At 52.7% G+C, this 17241-nt stretch overlaps 1 protein-coding gene across 1 annotated transcript in view; it reads right to left on the bottom strand.

The window, feature by feature from the left end:
- Positions 1-17241, bottom strand: part of CCDC83 (coiled-coil domain containing 83) — a 186756-nt gene that overhangs the window by 44170 nt on the left and 125345 nt on the right. The window contains exon 9 of the mRNA XM_078656235.1: positions 1953-2047. Within this exon, the coding sequence (XP_078512361.1) occupies positions 1953-2047 (95 nt within the window). The remainder of the gene's footprint in view (positions 1-1952; positions 2048-17241) is intronic.

Genomic DNA, 17241 nt, shown 5'->3' on the forward strand with positions numbered 1-17241 from the left:
TCTGGGATGTTAAGTGAAAAGTTGAAGGTGATGCAAGCCAAAGACAAACAACTTAAATTTGTTATCATAGAGAGTTTGTTTGATGTGATTTATCCAACTGAGAATTCAAGGGAACATCTCAAGGATTCCCTGGGGTTCAGTTTGTCCCATTGCTCTTCGATGAATGCTGTGAGCGTATCGTGCCAGGAACCACAATGGTGAGCTTGTCTGCAAGGTAATTATAACTGCTGATTGGGATGATAGAAACAGAATGGAAGATGCAAAGAGATTAATGCAGCAAGATATTTCCGAACAAAGTCATGATAGCTGCAGGTGAAGCATTGCGGAGAGATCCTTCACGAGATAACCAGCTTAAAAAGATGCTTAAGTCAAGTTACGGAATTCAACCAATTGGATGGAGAATCATGGCTGTGTGTTTTAATGGTGCAGTAATTGAAGGGTTGAATTAGATGGAGTTAATTAAGGGTTGAATTAAGGAGGGGTCTTAGGAAAATCTGTTTTGTGGCATTTAATTTTTATTTAATTCGGTAATTTTTCAAATGAAAGGTTCTTCTATTTGCATAACGCTGCAGGGTTCTGAGCTGGGGGTTAGCAGTGGCGGCCAAAGAGGCGGAGGAGCGTCGCCCCACTGCTTTTAGCAGTGGAAATGAAAGACAAATAATATTATCATTTTATTTGGTCCTCTGTCTTTTCAGGGCAGGGCTGCTTTGCTCTCAGTGCAGGTGAAGGAGTGGTGGCACTCTGTATAGTGCGTATGAATGTTTCACCAGTCCTCTCGGTCTGGCCAAACACTCATGCGCACTTGCATGTTCTCCATGCAGCCTGCATTACAGCCTGCATGAAGAACATGCCCGTGCTGAACCACGGTGCTCAAACCAATCACAACACTGTGCAGCCTTGTGATTGGTCAGGGGAGCCTGGCTGCTACCTCTTCCAGCTGGAGCGGAGGGACAATGATGAGGGACACTACTGGGGTCAGCTCGCTCTGCTCCTGTGTTTATTCAAGTACATCACAAATATATCCTTCTACATGTGTTTCCTGCAAAACTCTCTCCTTATTCTGATATTAATATTTCGCAGACCTCAATGGAGCACAAAAAGCCGCCTCTTGGGCAGAGTGTACCATTTAGTGCTCTAATGTGACTTGGGGAAGTTAAACATTTACAACTACTACCACCTGCTGTGGCATGCAGAGTTTGAGGCAAACTCAGCCTTTCATCCTTTTGATGCTGGTAAATTGGGCGCCACAATATTGCATAATAGTCACACGTGTCATTTAATCGGTCTCGCCTTTGTGACCTTTTATGTATTTAGCTATGTAGCACATTCGCCTGGGTGCTGAAACAACTACTGTTCTTTAACATATAGGGGGAAAGTAAGCACCAAACTGCGTGACACGCCAGGTATGGGAACACATGGAGAGAAATATTGCCTTTCAGCGGGAAATGATATAATCCAAAGCTCTGTTTTTAATTTAAAATCAGGGCCTTTGGTTTTCATATCACTGAAAATATAAGATTTGAAAAAAATACTATTGTCTATGGGTGCTCATGGAATACACTTTCTATGGACTGGAATCAAGAGAATGCTTAAGTGATACTGGTATTTTACTGACCTCTGCTGGGCATTTTCTACCAAGACAGTTAAATAGAGGCAGTTGAACAGAAAAAAAAGTCCCTACGTGGAAGCAGACAAGTCCTAGGGCTGATCTACGGAGCCCACAAAGTACATACACATATATGTATATAATAAGTATATACTAAAGTATATACAAGAGGTCACGAATGCTCGACCTTAAAACGTTGGTATAGAGTGCTCTATGAAAATTAATATTGGAAAAAGTAGACAGACAAACAGAGAAAGAGGAAAACAGTTATAAGTAATTATGCAAAATGTACGTCAGTGTGATACATAAGCGGTGTTCATGTTCCTTATTCTATAAAATGCACTACCAGATTTTTCCATCCATTTCAGAGTTTCAAAGTCTTGTCCCAGTAAACCATCCGCTGGAAGGTCTAGGCCAGCCACCTGGGTAAGAAAGCAACTTCTGCAAAAGAAAACATGTAACAAAACCGCATGTTAGACACTCTTCCTATGGGATCGGAAAATCCGATTATAGTTGGAGGCTTATTCACAAAGGATTTTGGAGTATGTAAAATAGTGTTCTTTTAGGACTCTTTTAAGTAATCTTACCTGCATTTGTGAATTGACACAAAACTTCTAAAATGGGAATAAAAGGGGAATATTCATGAATACTTAGTACAAATATAAAAGACTGTGCCCTTTTTGCACTTTTGCTAATAGGGTACTGGACGTTTTCTGTCCAATTCACAAAGCCATATAGATTATGTAAAGAGTGCTTCTGTAGTACTGCTTCCTGGACTCATAAAGTGCATTTGTAAATCGACCTATGTGGGGGCGCAGCTAGCAGTGGTGCAGCCGGTACTATGTACTGGGGCCCAGAGGTGTGAGGGGGCACAACTATAGCAGCCTTTGACCTCTGTGAGGGTACCTAAATAATCATGCTGGCGTTCTGAAGTTGAAGGAGCATTAAAGAAGAATTTAACTTTTGTTTTTATCCTGTCACATTTGCTGTGTGTTCAAAGACAGAGGTTAAATGTCAGTCTGGTCTACCAACAAGGTGCTGATTATTCTTTTAACATGTAGAACGCTGTTTACTTTTCTTTCTCTGATAGTAAAGTTTAATGATTTTGTAAAGTGAACTATGTGACTACCTTGCTGGTGTGGAAGGAAAGGGTGCATGGTGTAGTTTGCTTCTAAAACAACAATTAACTACCTTTAAATACACCGTACAAATATTTCAAAATAAATAAACATTTAGGAAATCACAAATGAAGCACTCTCTTTCTAATTCTGAAGTGTAATGGAACCAAAGATTTTAATAGGATCAAAACAAATAAAGCCACTTTATTTGATGATGCACAAATGAAATATTCACTGAAACCAAATGTCCCCACGTTATCGTTTGTGCACTAAATAGTTTCATCTGTAAAACTGTATTTCTGTGCAAATTTCGTGGTCATTTTGATGAAAAGTGCTGCTTGTAAATGACAGTGGCTACCACACCATGGTTTAGTAATATATCTGTGACCGTGTGCTCCTAAAGGCAACAGCAACGACATACTACACCCCTAACACTCCCTTGCTAAATGGGCAGGGCACATTTGTTAGACTTTTGCTTTGTGTGATGCTTGTATTTTTCAGAATCCCTATGGGTTTAATGCCTACTTCACAGCTCTTACAACACTGGGAACTTGGGCCCTAATAACAATGCCGATCTAACGAGCATCCGACCAGCATCGTTGTGGTAAAGGGACTGGCCGATAAATAGTCAGCAGTCCCGAGCGACTAATTAAGATCCGACCGCCATGGAGGTGGTCAGAAACATGCCTTTTGGCATTGAGGATTGTGCTGCGGACCTGAAAAGTGCTGCATCACAAGCCCCAGTGCCAAAAGGCATGTTTTTAAACATCCCTGTTCCCTGTGGCAGGCACCATGGATGTTTGTGCCCCACTGGCCTCATAGCGGAGGCTAAAGAGGGCTAGTGGCCCCTAAAGTCGATTTTCATTAGCCTTTCAGTGGCGGATCGACTGCTATTTAAAAGGCTGTCGGAAAGGGCCATTGTAATCCCTACAGTGATGCCTGAGCCAGAACCACCCCCATTGTAGGGATTACATTCCGACATCAGGGCCCACAGGCTTCTTGAGCCCATCAGAACTGCAGCAGACGGGTCCTCACACATGCGGTCGGACGACCACATTGTAATGCAACGGTCCGACCGCTGCTTCAGATGTCGGCGGGACCGACATCGACGTGCCATCGGTGTCAGTCCCAATGACATCATAATGAGCCCCTTGGTGTTGGGTCTGTGTGATTCCCTCAACTACACGAGTCAGACTCCGAGCAGCAGAATTTACTGAAGCACCTGTGGGGGCACCGTAAAGGCCTCATTGTACGCATAATGAATGGCCAAGCAGTGTGCAAGCTCACTTTTGTAAATGCAGAGTGTGCCATCTGGCCCTGGCTACCTGACACCAGCAGAGGTCAAAGAAAAAGTTATCTCATGCTGCTGGGTGTCTTCTGGATACAAGACAGTCACAGTAATCACTGTGTTCAGCATGACTGGTGAAGGGCAAAGTATGTCAGTTAGCAAAAGAACATAGACTTACTTAAGACACAGTACTGGAACTAGGATCATGAATGATTTGAGCATCGTTTGCTTCATGTTATGCTAATAAAATGCACAGGTAACTTTAAAACAACTTCTTGGTGTCGCTAATTGTTGGACCCGGCCTCATGGCGTGGTCCTACCCCTCCCGCATGGCGGGCCCAGAATGACATCGGCCCTCCGCCGAGCCTCGGGCGGCCCCTTTTGCCCGACCCTGCACGCCCCAACACTGCCGGTCCGGTTACCACCCCGGACCACCACTACCGGCCTGACTCAATCTTGGGCCCACCACGTCACGAACACGTGGCCTCGGCCCCGGCCAAGGCCCCAGCGAAGCCCCGACATCGAGGCACCAAGATCCACCCAGGTGGTCGAGTGGCCACTCAACAGATCCAAGAGGAGGGAAGTTTCGATGGGCCTCCAGCCATCCCCGGATGCCTGGTATCGATCGCCCTCCGGCCTCCCTGGGCGCAGGCTCCACCCCCCTGCTGGGTGTCTGGACACCATCATCCCGGCCCCTCTGACCCCCAGGCGCGAGGGTCCGGACATCACAGGACTCCAGTCCTATATCTGGGCCAGCCCCAGAGTGGGACGCCAGTTGTATCCTGGACTGGAGAGCCCTGCTGACGCTGTCGCAGCCGACACCAGAAGAACTCATTATCCTGTAACCTGAAGCTACCCTGGGAGCCTGCTGGCGCTGCCGCGGCCCACCTTCGCTGAACCATCCTGAGAGCCTGCTGGCGCTGCCGCGGCCCATCTTTGCCGAAACCACCTTGAGGCCTGCTGGCGCTGCCGCGGCCCCCTCTCCGTTAAAGACCATCTGTCGAGTCCTGCTGGCGCTGCCGCGGCTCGACCTCTCGGAACCCCCGGCTCGAGGATTGAGAGCTGTGCGCAGGGTATCCCTTCCTGCACCCGTACTGAGGCTGTCCCGCTACCCTGTCCCTTATTTACGAGACTTTACAGCTCCCTCGATCTGCCTGTACATATCGCTGAGAACAAGCAACCTTTAATCTTGATAAAGCCTACGGACTTAACTTCCTGTGTGGTGTCCGTTTGTAGTGTTGTGGTTACTCTGCTGTACGATCCTAGGAGGGGACCCTCAACCAAGAGGCCTCTCGATAACGCTCGGCTACTTCTCGACGGAGAGGTGGACCTAGGGGTGGTCAGTCAGACATCTTCTGCCTCCCCCGGGATCGCCTTTCTAACATTGGTGGCAAGCGACGGGATCCGAGCCGACGCAGATCGTACAGAGAGTGATTCACCCAATACCGAGAAAAACACACTACGACCATGACTACTTAGGAAACCAGACCGACTACGGAATTCCAGAAAGAGAAAATGGAAGATTACAGTCATAAGGAATTAAAACAATTCTGCAAAGACCTGGGCATCGCTACCACTGGCCTAAGCACCAAGGAGGACTTTAAATCGGCCCTACAAGCATGGGTGGAAGCCGGTGACATGCCACCCCAGAACGAAGATAACCCGGGCCCGAACGGACGCCCGGAGACCGACACGACCCCAGCGGGGGAGAGACCCGCAAATCTAGGCGCGGGCCTCCCCCACGAAGATGCCCGAGAACGAGAGAGGAACCGGCTCCACCAATTGGAGCTCGCCCGACTCCGGCTAGACGGAGAACTACAGCTGACGACAAAAAAGATAGCCCTCGAGCAACTACGGCTAGAAGGAGACCTGGAGGAGAAACGAAGATAAAGAGACCTCGAGGAAAAGAGACTCATGCTCGAGCATGAGCGAGGCTTAAAGGAACTAGAAATCAAGGCCAAAGCGAACGATGCCAGCGCATCCGGGGGAAAGACCTCGCCCCCTCCTGTGGACACGAAGGTGCACATACCCAAGGATGTCGTCAAAGAGTACCATAAGAATGACGACATCCAACAATGGTTCAAAGCCTACGAAGTAGCCATGACCGCCCATCGAGTACCCCTCAAGGACTGGGGTGCCGGCCTGTGGGGGAAGTTCGTCAACGAGGGGAGAGACGCCCTGCTAGAGCTTCCCAATGCCGAGATGACCTCGTATGAGCACATGAAAACCGCTCTCCTCACTCGCTACGGACTCACCCCCGAAATGTACCGGCAGCGATTCCGAGACTGTAAAAAAATCCCCGGTACCACATGGGTGGAGTACGTGAACTTTTACAGCAGAGCCTTCGAGGGGTGGATCAAAGGCAGCCAGGTCACCACCTACCAGCAGTTTGTCGACCTCATTATATGGGAACATCTTTCCAACAACTGCTTCATCGAACTCCGGCAACATCTCCTCGACAGCAAATTGACAGAGCCACGAAAACTCGCTGTCGAGGCTGATAGATGGGTGAGCACCCGAGTCCCCCGGAGCCCGATGGGAGACTACGGCCGGGGATCCCCCGGAAACAACCGACCACGAGGCGGAGGAGGAGGCCAGAGCAGGGGCCGAGATCCCCCCACGGGGTTCTCCCCTACCTCCACTTCGCCATCCCTGGGCCGAAGGGGGGCCCCTCCAGCACGCCCGGGGCCCCGCCCAAACGTTACTTGCCACAGATGCCAGCGACAGGGTCATTATGCGAATGACCCCCTCTACCCGATGAACCAGCGACCCGGCACCACCGGTCCTCCGAACCGCCAGATCGCGGCCGCCGCCCTGGGTACAGAAGGAGGCGAGGAAGAGGACAACGACCCCGAGCAGGCCGAATGGGAGCCCGCCGCTATGATCCTGGCTTGCCTGGGTGAACGAGACATGATCCCCCGAGACCCGATCCCAGACAAGACACAGAAATACCGCCAATGGGTCACCATCAATGGACGCCGGGCCGAAGCCCTCCGTGACACTGGAGCCAGCGTGACGGCGGTCCGCTGCCACTTGGTGACCCCAGAACAAATTCTACCCAATGCCCTGTGCCCGGTACGTTCGGCGGACAACTTCGAGAGTTTGTGCCAGATGGCCCGTATCCCCTTCGAATGGAGAGAGCATCTGGGGATGCTAGGCCTTCCTGAGTGGGTCTGTGCGACCACTCGATCCATGACCGCCCGGGCCTCCGCCCCGATCGAAGATGCCCTGCCGGAAGAACCGGAGTGGCCCGCACCTCCACCGCCCGCCGTCCCCGAGGACGCCGACCCTGAACCTGGCCCCCAGGGGCCCAGCCACGAAGACCTCACCGAGCTCGGCCACCTTCCAGAACTAGCTCAATGGCGCCAAGAAGGTGGCCCCACCCGCGAACAATTCCGGCAGGAAGAGAAAACATGCCCCTCCCTCAAGGGAATCTGACAACAAGCCGCCACTCAAGCCGCTGGAGACCCCTCGGGGTCCCACTGGGTCTATTGGGACCACGACCTCCTCTACAGCGAGCAGAAGATTGCCGAACTAGGGGCCAGCGGGGTGCTGGTCGTTCCCCTCCGATTCAGAGACTTCCTCTTGAACTTGGCACATGACGTGCCCCTCGCCGGGCACCTGGGGCAGGACAAAACTTACAGCCGCCTGGTGACCCATTTCTACTGGCCGAAAATGCGCAACGATGTGAGTAATCACTACCGATCCTGTCCGACCTGTCAAGCCAGCGGGAAGAGCGGGGAAAAAGTCAAAGCTCCACTCCAGCCTTTTCTCGTGGTCACCACCCCCTTCGAGTGAGTGGGGATCGACATAGTGGGACCCTTGGACCCCCGCACCTCTCAGGGGCACCGCTTCATCCTCGTTCTGGTGGACCATGCCACCCGCTATCCTGAAGCCATCCCCCTCCGAACCATCACGGCCCCACTAGTAGGCCGAGCCCTAATGGGGATCTTCTCCAGAGTCGGCTTCCCCCGAGAAGTCGTGAGTGATCGGGGCACAAACTTTATATCTAAATATATGCGGTCCCTGTGGCAACAGTGCGGGGTCACATATAAGTTCACCACCTCGTATCACCCCCAAGGAAATGGGCTTGTAGAGCGGTTTAACCGAACACTGAAGGGGATGATTAAGGGCTTAGAAGAGCCGCTGTGACGCAAATGGGATGTCCTACTGCCATGCCTCCTGTTTGCCTATCGCGAGGTACCCCAGAAGTCCCTGGGGTTCAGCCCCTTCGAACTATTGTATGGGCACCCGGTCCGAGGCCCCCTCAGCCTGGTCAAAGAAGGCTGGGAGACGGCTGTCCGAGGTGCTCCACCAGATGTCTACCAGTACCTCCTGACCCTCCGCAACCAGACTCGGAAGTTCCGGGAACTTGCCGAGGCCAACCTGGAGGCCAGTCAGGAGGAGATGAAACGCTGGTATGACCAGAACGCCTCGTCCATCGAATTCGAGCCGGGCCAGCAGGTCTGGGTCATATCCCCGGTTGAACCGTGTGCCCTCCAGGACAAATGGACGGGGCCCTTCAAAGTGGTGGAGCGCAAGAGCCCCGTCACCTATCTGGTGGACATGGAGTCCCCCAGGAACCCCCTCCGGGTTTTACACGCTAACCGGCTCAAGCCGCACTTTGCCCGCACTGAACTAAGTCTGCTACTAGCGACCGATGACGGAGCTGAAGACGACTCCGAACCTCTACCAGATCTCCTGAGCACCACCGAGAAAGACGGCTCCGTCGAAGGGGTCACGCTCTCCTCTACCCTGACCCCAGAACAGCACCAAGACTGCCGGAAGCTGCTGGGGCAATTTGCAGATCTATTTTCCCTCACTCCTGGGGTCACCCGGTGGTGTGTCCACGATGTAGACACCGGAGACAGCCCGCCTGTAAGACACCGAGCTTTCCGAGTGCCCGACCGAGTTCGGGCCTGCATTCAATCCGAAGTGGCCAAGATGCTAGCTCTGGGGGTAGTCGAACCCTCCGACAGTCCCTGGGCCAGTCCCGTTGTCCTGGTCCCTAAGGCCGCCGCCCTCGGCACGCCCCCGGAGCTCCGGTTCTGTGTTGACTACCGGGGGCTGAATGCAGTCACCAGGACCGACGCCCATCCCATTCCCCGGGCGGATGAACTGATCGATCGCCTGGGAGCCGCAAAGTATCTCAGCACCTTCGACCTCACGGCCGGATATTGGCAGATCGGCCTCACCCCTGGAGCGCAAGAGCGATCGGCCTTCTCGACCCCCGATGGCCACTACCATTTCAAAGTGATGCCCTTCGGCATGAAAAACGCCCCGGCCACCTTCCAGAGACTCGTGAATAGGGTGCTGGCTGGGCTAGAAGAGTTCAGTGCCGCCTATCTGGACGACATTGCGGTGTACAGCCTCCACTGGGATGAGCACCTGACCCACCTCTGGGAGGTCCTGACGGCCCTCCGACGGGCCGGACTGACAATAAAAGCCAGCAAGTGCCAGATAGGCCAAGGGTCCGTGACCTATCTGGGACACCAAGTAGGGAGCGGCCAGGTGGCTCCCCTCCAGCCAAAGATTGACGCCATCTGGACCTGGGAGCCCCCGGTCACCCAAACAGCCGTCCGAGCCTTCCTGGGGCTCACCGGATATTATCGGCGCTTCATAAAAGACTATGGAAGCATTGTGGGGCCCCTCACAGAACTGACCTCCAAGAGACTACCACAAAAGGTGCGCTGAACCCCCGAGTGCCATGCAGCCTTCGAGACACTAAAGACCGCCATGTGCACCGCCCCTGTGCTCCAGGCCCGCGACTACAGCCGAGAGTTCGTGGTCCAAACTGACGCCTCGCAGCACGGCATTGGGGCGGTCCTATCCCAAGTAAACCCTGAGGGAGTCGACCTTCCCGTTGCCTTCATCAGCCGGCGGCTGCTGGCCAGAGAACAACGATGGAGCACCATCGAGAGGGAAGCCTTCGCCGTCGTGTGGGCCCTAAAGAAGCTCCGGCCCTACCGCTTCGGCACCCACTTCCGGGTCCAGACCGACCACCGGCCCCTGCGGTGGTTGATGCAGATGCGGGGAGAAAACCCGAAACTATTGCGATGGTCCATCTCCCTCCAAGGGATGGACTTCACTGTGGAGCACCGCCCCGGCAACGACCACGCCAATGCTGACGGCCTGTCCCGCCCGATTCTTCCGCCTCGGCGAGGAGAACCCCCAAGAAAATGGGTGACTCTCCCCTGCCTTCAGCTGGGGGGGACGCGTGTTGGACCCGGCCTCATGGCGTGGTCCTACCCCTCCCGCATGGCGGGCCCAGAATGACATTGGCCCTCCGCCGAGCCTCGGGCGGCCCCTTTTGCCCGACCCTGCACGCCCCAACACTGCCGGTCCGGTTACCACCCCGGACCACCACTACCGGCCTGACTCCATCTTGGGCCCACCACATCACGAACACGTGGCCTCGGCCCCGGCCAAGGCCCCAGCGAAGCCCCGACATCGAGGCACCAAGATCCACCCAGGTGGTCGAGTGGCCACTCAACAGATCCAAGAGGAGGGAAGTTTCGATGGGCCTCCAGCCATCCCCGGACGCCTGGTATCGATCGCCCTCCGGCCTCCCTGGGCGCAGGCTCCACCCCCCTGCTGGGTATCTGGACACCATCATCCCGGCCCCTCTGACCCCCAGGCGCGAGGGTCCGGACATCACAGGACTCCAGTCCTATATCTGGGCCAGCCCCAGAGTGGGACGCCAGTTGTATCCTGGACTGGAGAGCCCTGCTGACGCTGTCGCGGCCGACACCAGAAGAACTCATTATCCTGTAACCTGAAGCTACCCTGGGAGCCTGCTGGCGCTGCCGCGGCCCACCTTCTCTGAACCATCCTGAGAGCCTGCTGGTGCTGCCGCGGCCCATCTTTGCCGAAACCACCTTGAGGCCTGCTGGCGCTGCCGCGGCCCCCTCTCCGTTAAAGACCATCTATCGAGTCCTGCTGGCGCTAACGCGGCTCGACCTCTCGGAACCCCCGGCTCGAGGATTGAGAGCTGTGCACAGGGTATCCCTTCCTGCACCCGTACTGAGGCTGTCCCGCTACCCTGTCCCTTATTTACGAGACTTTACAGCTCCCTCGATCTGCCTGTACATATCGCTGAGAACAAGCAACCTTTATTCTTGATAAAGCCTACGGACTTAACTTCATGTGTGGTGTCCGTTTGTAGTGTTGTGGTTACTCTGCTGTACGATCCTAGGAGGGGACCCTCAACTAAGAGGCCTCTCGATAACGCTCGGCTGCTTCTCGACGGAGAGGTGGACCTAGGGGTGGTCAGTCAGACATCTTCTGCCTCCCCCGGGATCGCCTTTCTAACACTAATGCACAATTCTTCCTTTCCTTACCTATAGAAAGGGAAACCCATCAAAGCTGTCCCCTCTCACTGATCATGTTTTGTGCGCGTCATGGAACCACTGGCATGTATGTGTACTATGAGCTAGAGGCCCCGACTAGGGGATACACATATACGGGAGATAGCACACAATATTTCTATGCAAGATGATGCCCTGATTTACCTCCACGATAATATCAGGCACATGATCGAACCGGATAGAACCTCCCTCGAGTGTGAATGCACTGATGGCACACCTCACCTGGAAGATGAGCTTCCAGCTGATGAAACGATGCATCCCTTATGAGCCAGATCTTCCCCTACGAGTAGTACCAGGATGCAGGGAGTTGAGCACCACACATGATACCCAACGCTGGACAGATGCGCGGCTACTTACATGGTGGGTATCTCTTTACTGATGGGCTACTACAGCCATTTGAGGAGTTGACAGCAGCTGCAGGGCTCTCCACAGACAGCTTCATTTTGTACTCTGCCTTAACATGCCAACTCTCATTGATCTTGAACAGAATGCACATTGTGCCCATGACATCACAGGTATTGCAAACACTCTTAATACATGGAAGGTGGTGAGGGTCTTGTATGGTGTTTTACAAACCAGGGACGTGCTGCGCCTCCCTGCTCTGAAGAGACATTGGGAGAGTGATCTAGGGCACGACATAATGAACACCCAATGGGAGGCATGCCTCTCTAAGGTTAAAGATGATTCCTGGAATGCCCAGTCCAAATTCACTGATTTTAATTATCGGTATTGGACATATTTGACCTCAGCACGCCTTACACAAATGTACCCGGGAGTTACACATAGCTGCCTGAGGTGTGCGGACAAAGAGGCTGTCTTTTACCACCTGGTGTGGCTTTATCCGCATATTGTTGGGTACCGGGGTGCAGTGACGACGCCTTTATCAGATGTAATACGGGTGCAGTTCTCCGTAGATCTTGCACATTGTTTGAAAGGCCTAGTGAAATGCACCAGTCACCAAACAAATACACTACAGCCCTTAGAATTGGCCCTCATACGAGCAATGGCTTGGTATTCAGCGTTAGCGCCCCTCCCCTAAAATGCTGACTCAGAAATCTAAAAAGGGAAATATACGCATAAATGTATGATGCAGCAAAGAGCAGAAGGGACATACGATGGCGTAAACAAATCTAGTACAGTGGGATAATTTTTTGAGACTGGTTGAAACTAAAACAGATGACAAACCACCTTGACCACTTTGCTGCACATAATGCTTGAACAAATTGTACACCTAGGGGAGGAATCCTACAAATGCACTGGAATACACAGAGTACATATACAAAACCTAGGCACCCTCTCTCTTACTGTTTTCACCTCCCCTCCTCCACACCCCAACTCTGTTTTAGTTACCAGGTATACTGAGTAACACAAAACTACCCTCTCAGTGCACTCCTTGAACCTGTATTACATGTATTTCACACAACACCAGCTTTTCTGACCTATTGACTTGGGTTTTCTTATTGATTTCTCTCTAACATAACTACTTTCCAGTGTCCTTTATATTAGCTATTGAAGATGGTGTCAAGCACTGTGTGCTGTGATAGTAGACAGATGTTATTCTATGATAAATGTACGATGTAGAGTGACCCCTAGCGACAATGCTGTTTATTCAAAAGTTAATTGAAGAAACAACTGTGAATAAAAACCACGACACCTAGAAAGATTAATGCCCCTAGCCCCGACTCCAACGACAATACCACTGGTTAACTAAGAGGCAAGTTAGTTGTCATATGCACCCTTTATGTGGGCTATATTCTCATTTTACACACAGCAATATTATAGTTCATTAAGTCAAACACAAGGAAGATGTTTTGTACATCACACATCCTCCCTTACTTCAAGGTTTTCTCATATGAAGTAATGAAAAAAATAGAAATGATAACATAATTGCCTAAAATAACACAATTTGATCATGTGGTCAAACCAGGATTGATCCCAGGCTTTATGGTTTCAATATTTGAAATTCAGCCACTAGATTGGTATCCCTTCTCGCTACTGTTTGACATTAAAGTTTGATGGTTTGTCTTTCATTCGTGGTGTGTGAGGTAAGTTTGTTGGGTAGCAGGAGACGCCACAAGAAAGTTCATTGCATTTTGGCTCAAGGACTCAAGACAAACTCAAGCTAAACAAGAGTCTAGCATGTGGGTCGAGCCTTCAGTGGCTCACCCACCTCCATACTTTCTTCTGGATAATCAGTGCCGGAAATAAGCTTAGATGCTGTTACCAGTTTGACACCTGTTTTGTATTTGAGGATGTGAGGATATCTTGACTTGCAAGGTAGATGACCATCTTGTACCTGTGCTATACAATAGGGGATTTTACACTGATCCTTAATGCTCCATATTGTGTGTGCATGAGTGTGTTGATGTGTTTAAACACAGTCTTGGAATGCTGCTGCAGATGCTGTCCATGTTCTGTGCATGTGAGAGAAGCTTGCATTCTTTCTTACAAGACAGTTATGTATTCTATGGGTATGAGGGAAGCGTGTACTCACGCCCGGTACCGTATCTGTTTTGTGTGTGAATATCTTGCAATGCATGTGACTCAGTGCTGTTTGTTTACTCTGTACCAACTCTGAAATCCTGCTTGTTAATTGTATCTAAGTGAGTTGTTAAATGGTGCTGCACAATTCCACACTTGTTCCATGTCTTCCAAGGAAGCTTGCAGTGGCCCTGCAATCCCACACTTATTCCATGTTTTTAAAGGAAGCTTGTATTGGTCCCAAGTACCACACTTGTTCCGTGTCTTTGATGGAAGCTTGCAGGGCCTGCAGTGCCACCTTTGTTCCATGTCTTTGAATGAAGCTTGCGTTGGCCCTGCAGTACCACATTTGTTCCATGACTTTGAGGGAAGCTTGCACTGATTGGTCCTGCAGTAGCATACTTATTCAGTGTCTTTGAAAGAAGTTTGTACTGGCTAGCACTGCAGTACCACAATTGATCCATGTCTTTTTTTTTGTAAAAATAATTTTTATTGGCAATCAAGTTTTAGAAGGTACAATACAGGATAATAGCAATCCAGGCATCAGCCGACTATGCAGTTTAGCAGTACAGTTCCAACAAGACACCTTTTATATAGAACAGTCCCCAACTGACCCATCCCACCCCGTATTCCCCCCCCCCCGTAGCCAGTGTGTCACATTCTGCCTTCCTAGTCTTTTACATGGTAACTCTATTTGTCCTGGAAAGGGATCTCGGCAAAGGGTAAGTGATGTCCTTCAACGGGGTGACAGGACCCCCAGTTCTGCCATCAGTAGGTGTAAGTAGTGTGTGTGCCCCAGTGAGTGTGAGGTATCTCGGGCACAGTGCTCTCATCCTGGCGTCCCGCCCTCATCCTCACTCTGGTCACCCTCTGGTCGTTGAAGCGCTACCACTAGGGCCTCCCACGCCCTAGCCGCCTCCATTGCCTTGTCATTATCTAGGCTCCTAGCCTGCCGCAGCCGCAAAGTGCTCTCCGCTTTCGCCCAGCGCTCTAGTGTGGTCTTCCAGCGCAAGTAGCTGGGGCCTTGAGTAGATTTCCAGTGCATGGAGATTTCACGTTTGGCTAATATCAAACCCAGGTCGCAAAATTTACTGGTAATTCGAGTACGAGGGGTATGAGGGAACCACAATAATAGACAGGTGCCCATGTCAAGAGCGATCTGCCGGTCCGTGACAGCGTTCAGGCAGGACATTACCGCCTCCCAGTAACCCGCTAGCCTGGTGCAAGTCCAAAACATGTGGGCGAAGTCCGCGTCTGCAGTCCCACACCTGGGGCAGAGCGAGGATGCACCCTCGAAATATTGCGAAATTTTCGTCGGCGTTGGGTACGCTCGGTGCAGGGTAAAAAACTGGACCAACTGGAACCTGGCGTTCCTGGTGCCCTTCCATGCCCGGCGCAGCAGCTGCGGCCACACCGTGTCAGGAATAGACCGCCCAATGTCCCCTTCCCACTTGGCTCGCAGCTCATCCAGGGGCCGCAGGGCAGTAGTCGACAACCGCCGGTAAAGACATGTGACGGCCTTGTAAGTGCCAGCAGCCATTACCACATACTGACAGCACTCCGAGGTCGGCGGTTCAGTGAGCCCACTCTTCCAGTATCGGCGAATACCAGCCACTAATGAAGCGTGCAGCAGATATCCACCCCTCGGCAGATCGTAAGAGTCCCGCAGTTCCTGAAACGTGAGCAGCGAGCCATCCTTGTAGAGGTCGCCGACCATCTGCAGGCCAAGTTCCTCCCAGATCGCCAGTGCTGACCAGTTGCCACCATGTGGGAAGGCCGTGCACATCCCGAGCGGGATTTCTGGGGCGTAAGGGCGAACGGCCCCAGAGCGCTTGTGGGACCGGAGCCAACAGCTGCGAATCGTCCGTTCCTCCAGAGTGAGCTGAGCTAGATCCAGTTTCTGGCCCAAGATTATGAAGGAGATGATGTGTCTCGGGAACAATTTGCCTGCCACATCCTTAGGACCACGGAACTCCAAGGCCACCGCCTGGGTGAGCCACTGCAGCTGCGCCGCCAGGTAGTACCACTCAAAATCCGGGGCCGCAAGACCCCCGTCCGCTCTGGGGCGCATCAGCGTGGTCAGCGCAACCCGTCGTCTACCCGACCCCCAAATGAACCCAGTTGTTAGGGAGCGGAGTCTTTTGAAAACTGACGCAGGAATCCAGATCAGCAAGGTGCGAAACAGATACAACAATCGGGGAAGTGCCACCATCTTCAACAATGCAACTCGTCCCGCGACTGAGAGTGGTAACGTCCGCCAGAAACCCATGCAACCCTGTAGGTTCCGAATCGCCCTGTTGATGTTGCCGTCCAGGAGGGCCACTGGTGTGTGGTAGATGAGAGTGCCCAGATAGGGGTGACAATGGTGCTCCCATCGCAAGGCGCCCTCCGGTTGGGCGTCATCGGCCCCCGGAGTCAGAGGGAAGAGGCAAGACTTCCCCCAATTGACTCTCAGTCCCGAGAGATGACCAAAATCCGACAGGAGCCGTTCAGCCCCCCGGAGGGAATCGTTCGCGTCCGCCAGGAACAGCAAACAGTCGTCCGCATAAAGAGAGATGTAGTGGGTGTCGGCTCTCAGCGGAAGCCCAGCATACGCTCGGCCCAGCCGGGCGTGCGCGGCCAGCGGTTCTATGGCAAGTGCAAATAACAGGGGGGATAGTGAGCATCCCTGTCGGGTCCCCCGACCCACCGCGTACGGGGCTGAAATGGTGGTCCCAGTTTTGACACGGGCCGTGGCCGCGGCATAGAGCAAGGCAGTCCATTTCACGAAGCGTTCGCCCAGTCCAAAGGCTTCTAGCACACGGAGCAGGTATGGCCACTCGACGCTATCAAATGCTTTCTCGATGTCAATCGAGAGGACCGCAGCACCCGGACAATCAGCGGCCTCTCCCCCCATGATCCGGAGCAACCGGCGCACACAGGTGGCAGTGGTGCGCTGAGGAATAAAGCCCGCCTGGTCGCTATGCACTAAGGAGCGCATATGGGCCAGGAGCCGCGTCGCGAGGACCCTGCTCAGGATCTTGTAATCAGTTGTGAGCATGGAGAGCGGGCGGTATGCCGAACGGCAGCCCGCATCACCCTCCCGCTTCAGTAAGGGTATCACTAAAGCTTCGCGTGTGGACGCCGGTAAGCACCCCGAGTTCCAGGCCTCCCGATAGACCGCCCGCAGTCGCGGAACCAGCACATCCGCATAGGCCGCATAAAATTCAATCGGGAGCCCATCCGTACCCGGAGTCTTGCGGCGGGCCATGTGTTTGATGGCCACCCTGATCTCTCCCTCGGAGATATCTCCGCCCAACTGTTTCGCGTGCTCCGGGTCGAGCCTGGGCAGTCGCGCCGCCACCAGGAACTCCTCCAGCTCCACCGGGGGATCCGGCATCC

Source organism: Lissotriton helveticus, chromosome 8 (genome assembly GCF_964261635.1).
Source record: "Lissotriton helveticus chromosome 8, aLisHel1.1, whole genome shotgun sequence".
Lineage (NCBI taxonomy): Eukaryota > Metazoa > Chordata > Amphibia > Caudata > Salamandridae > Lissotriton > Lissotriton helveticus.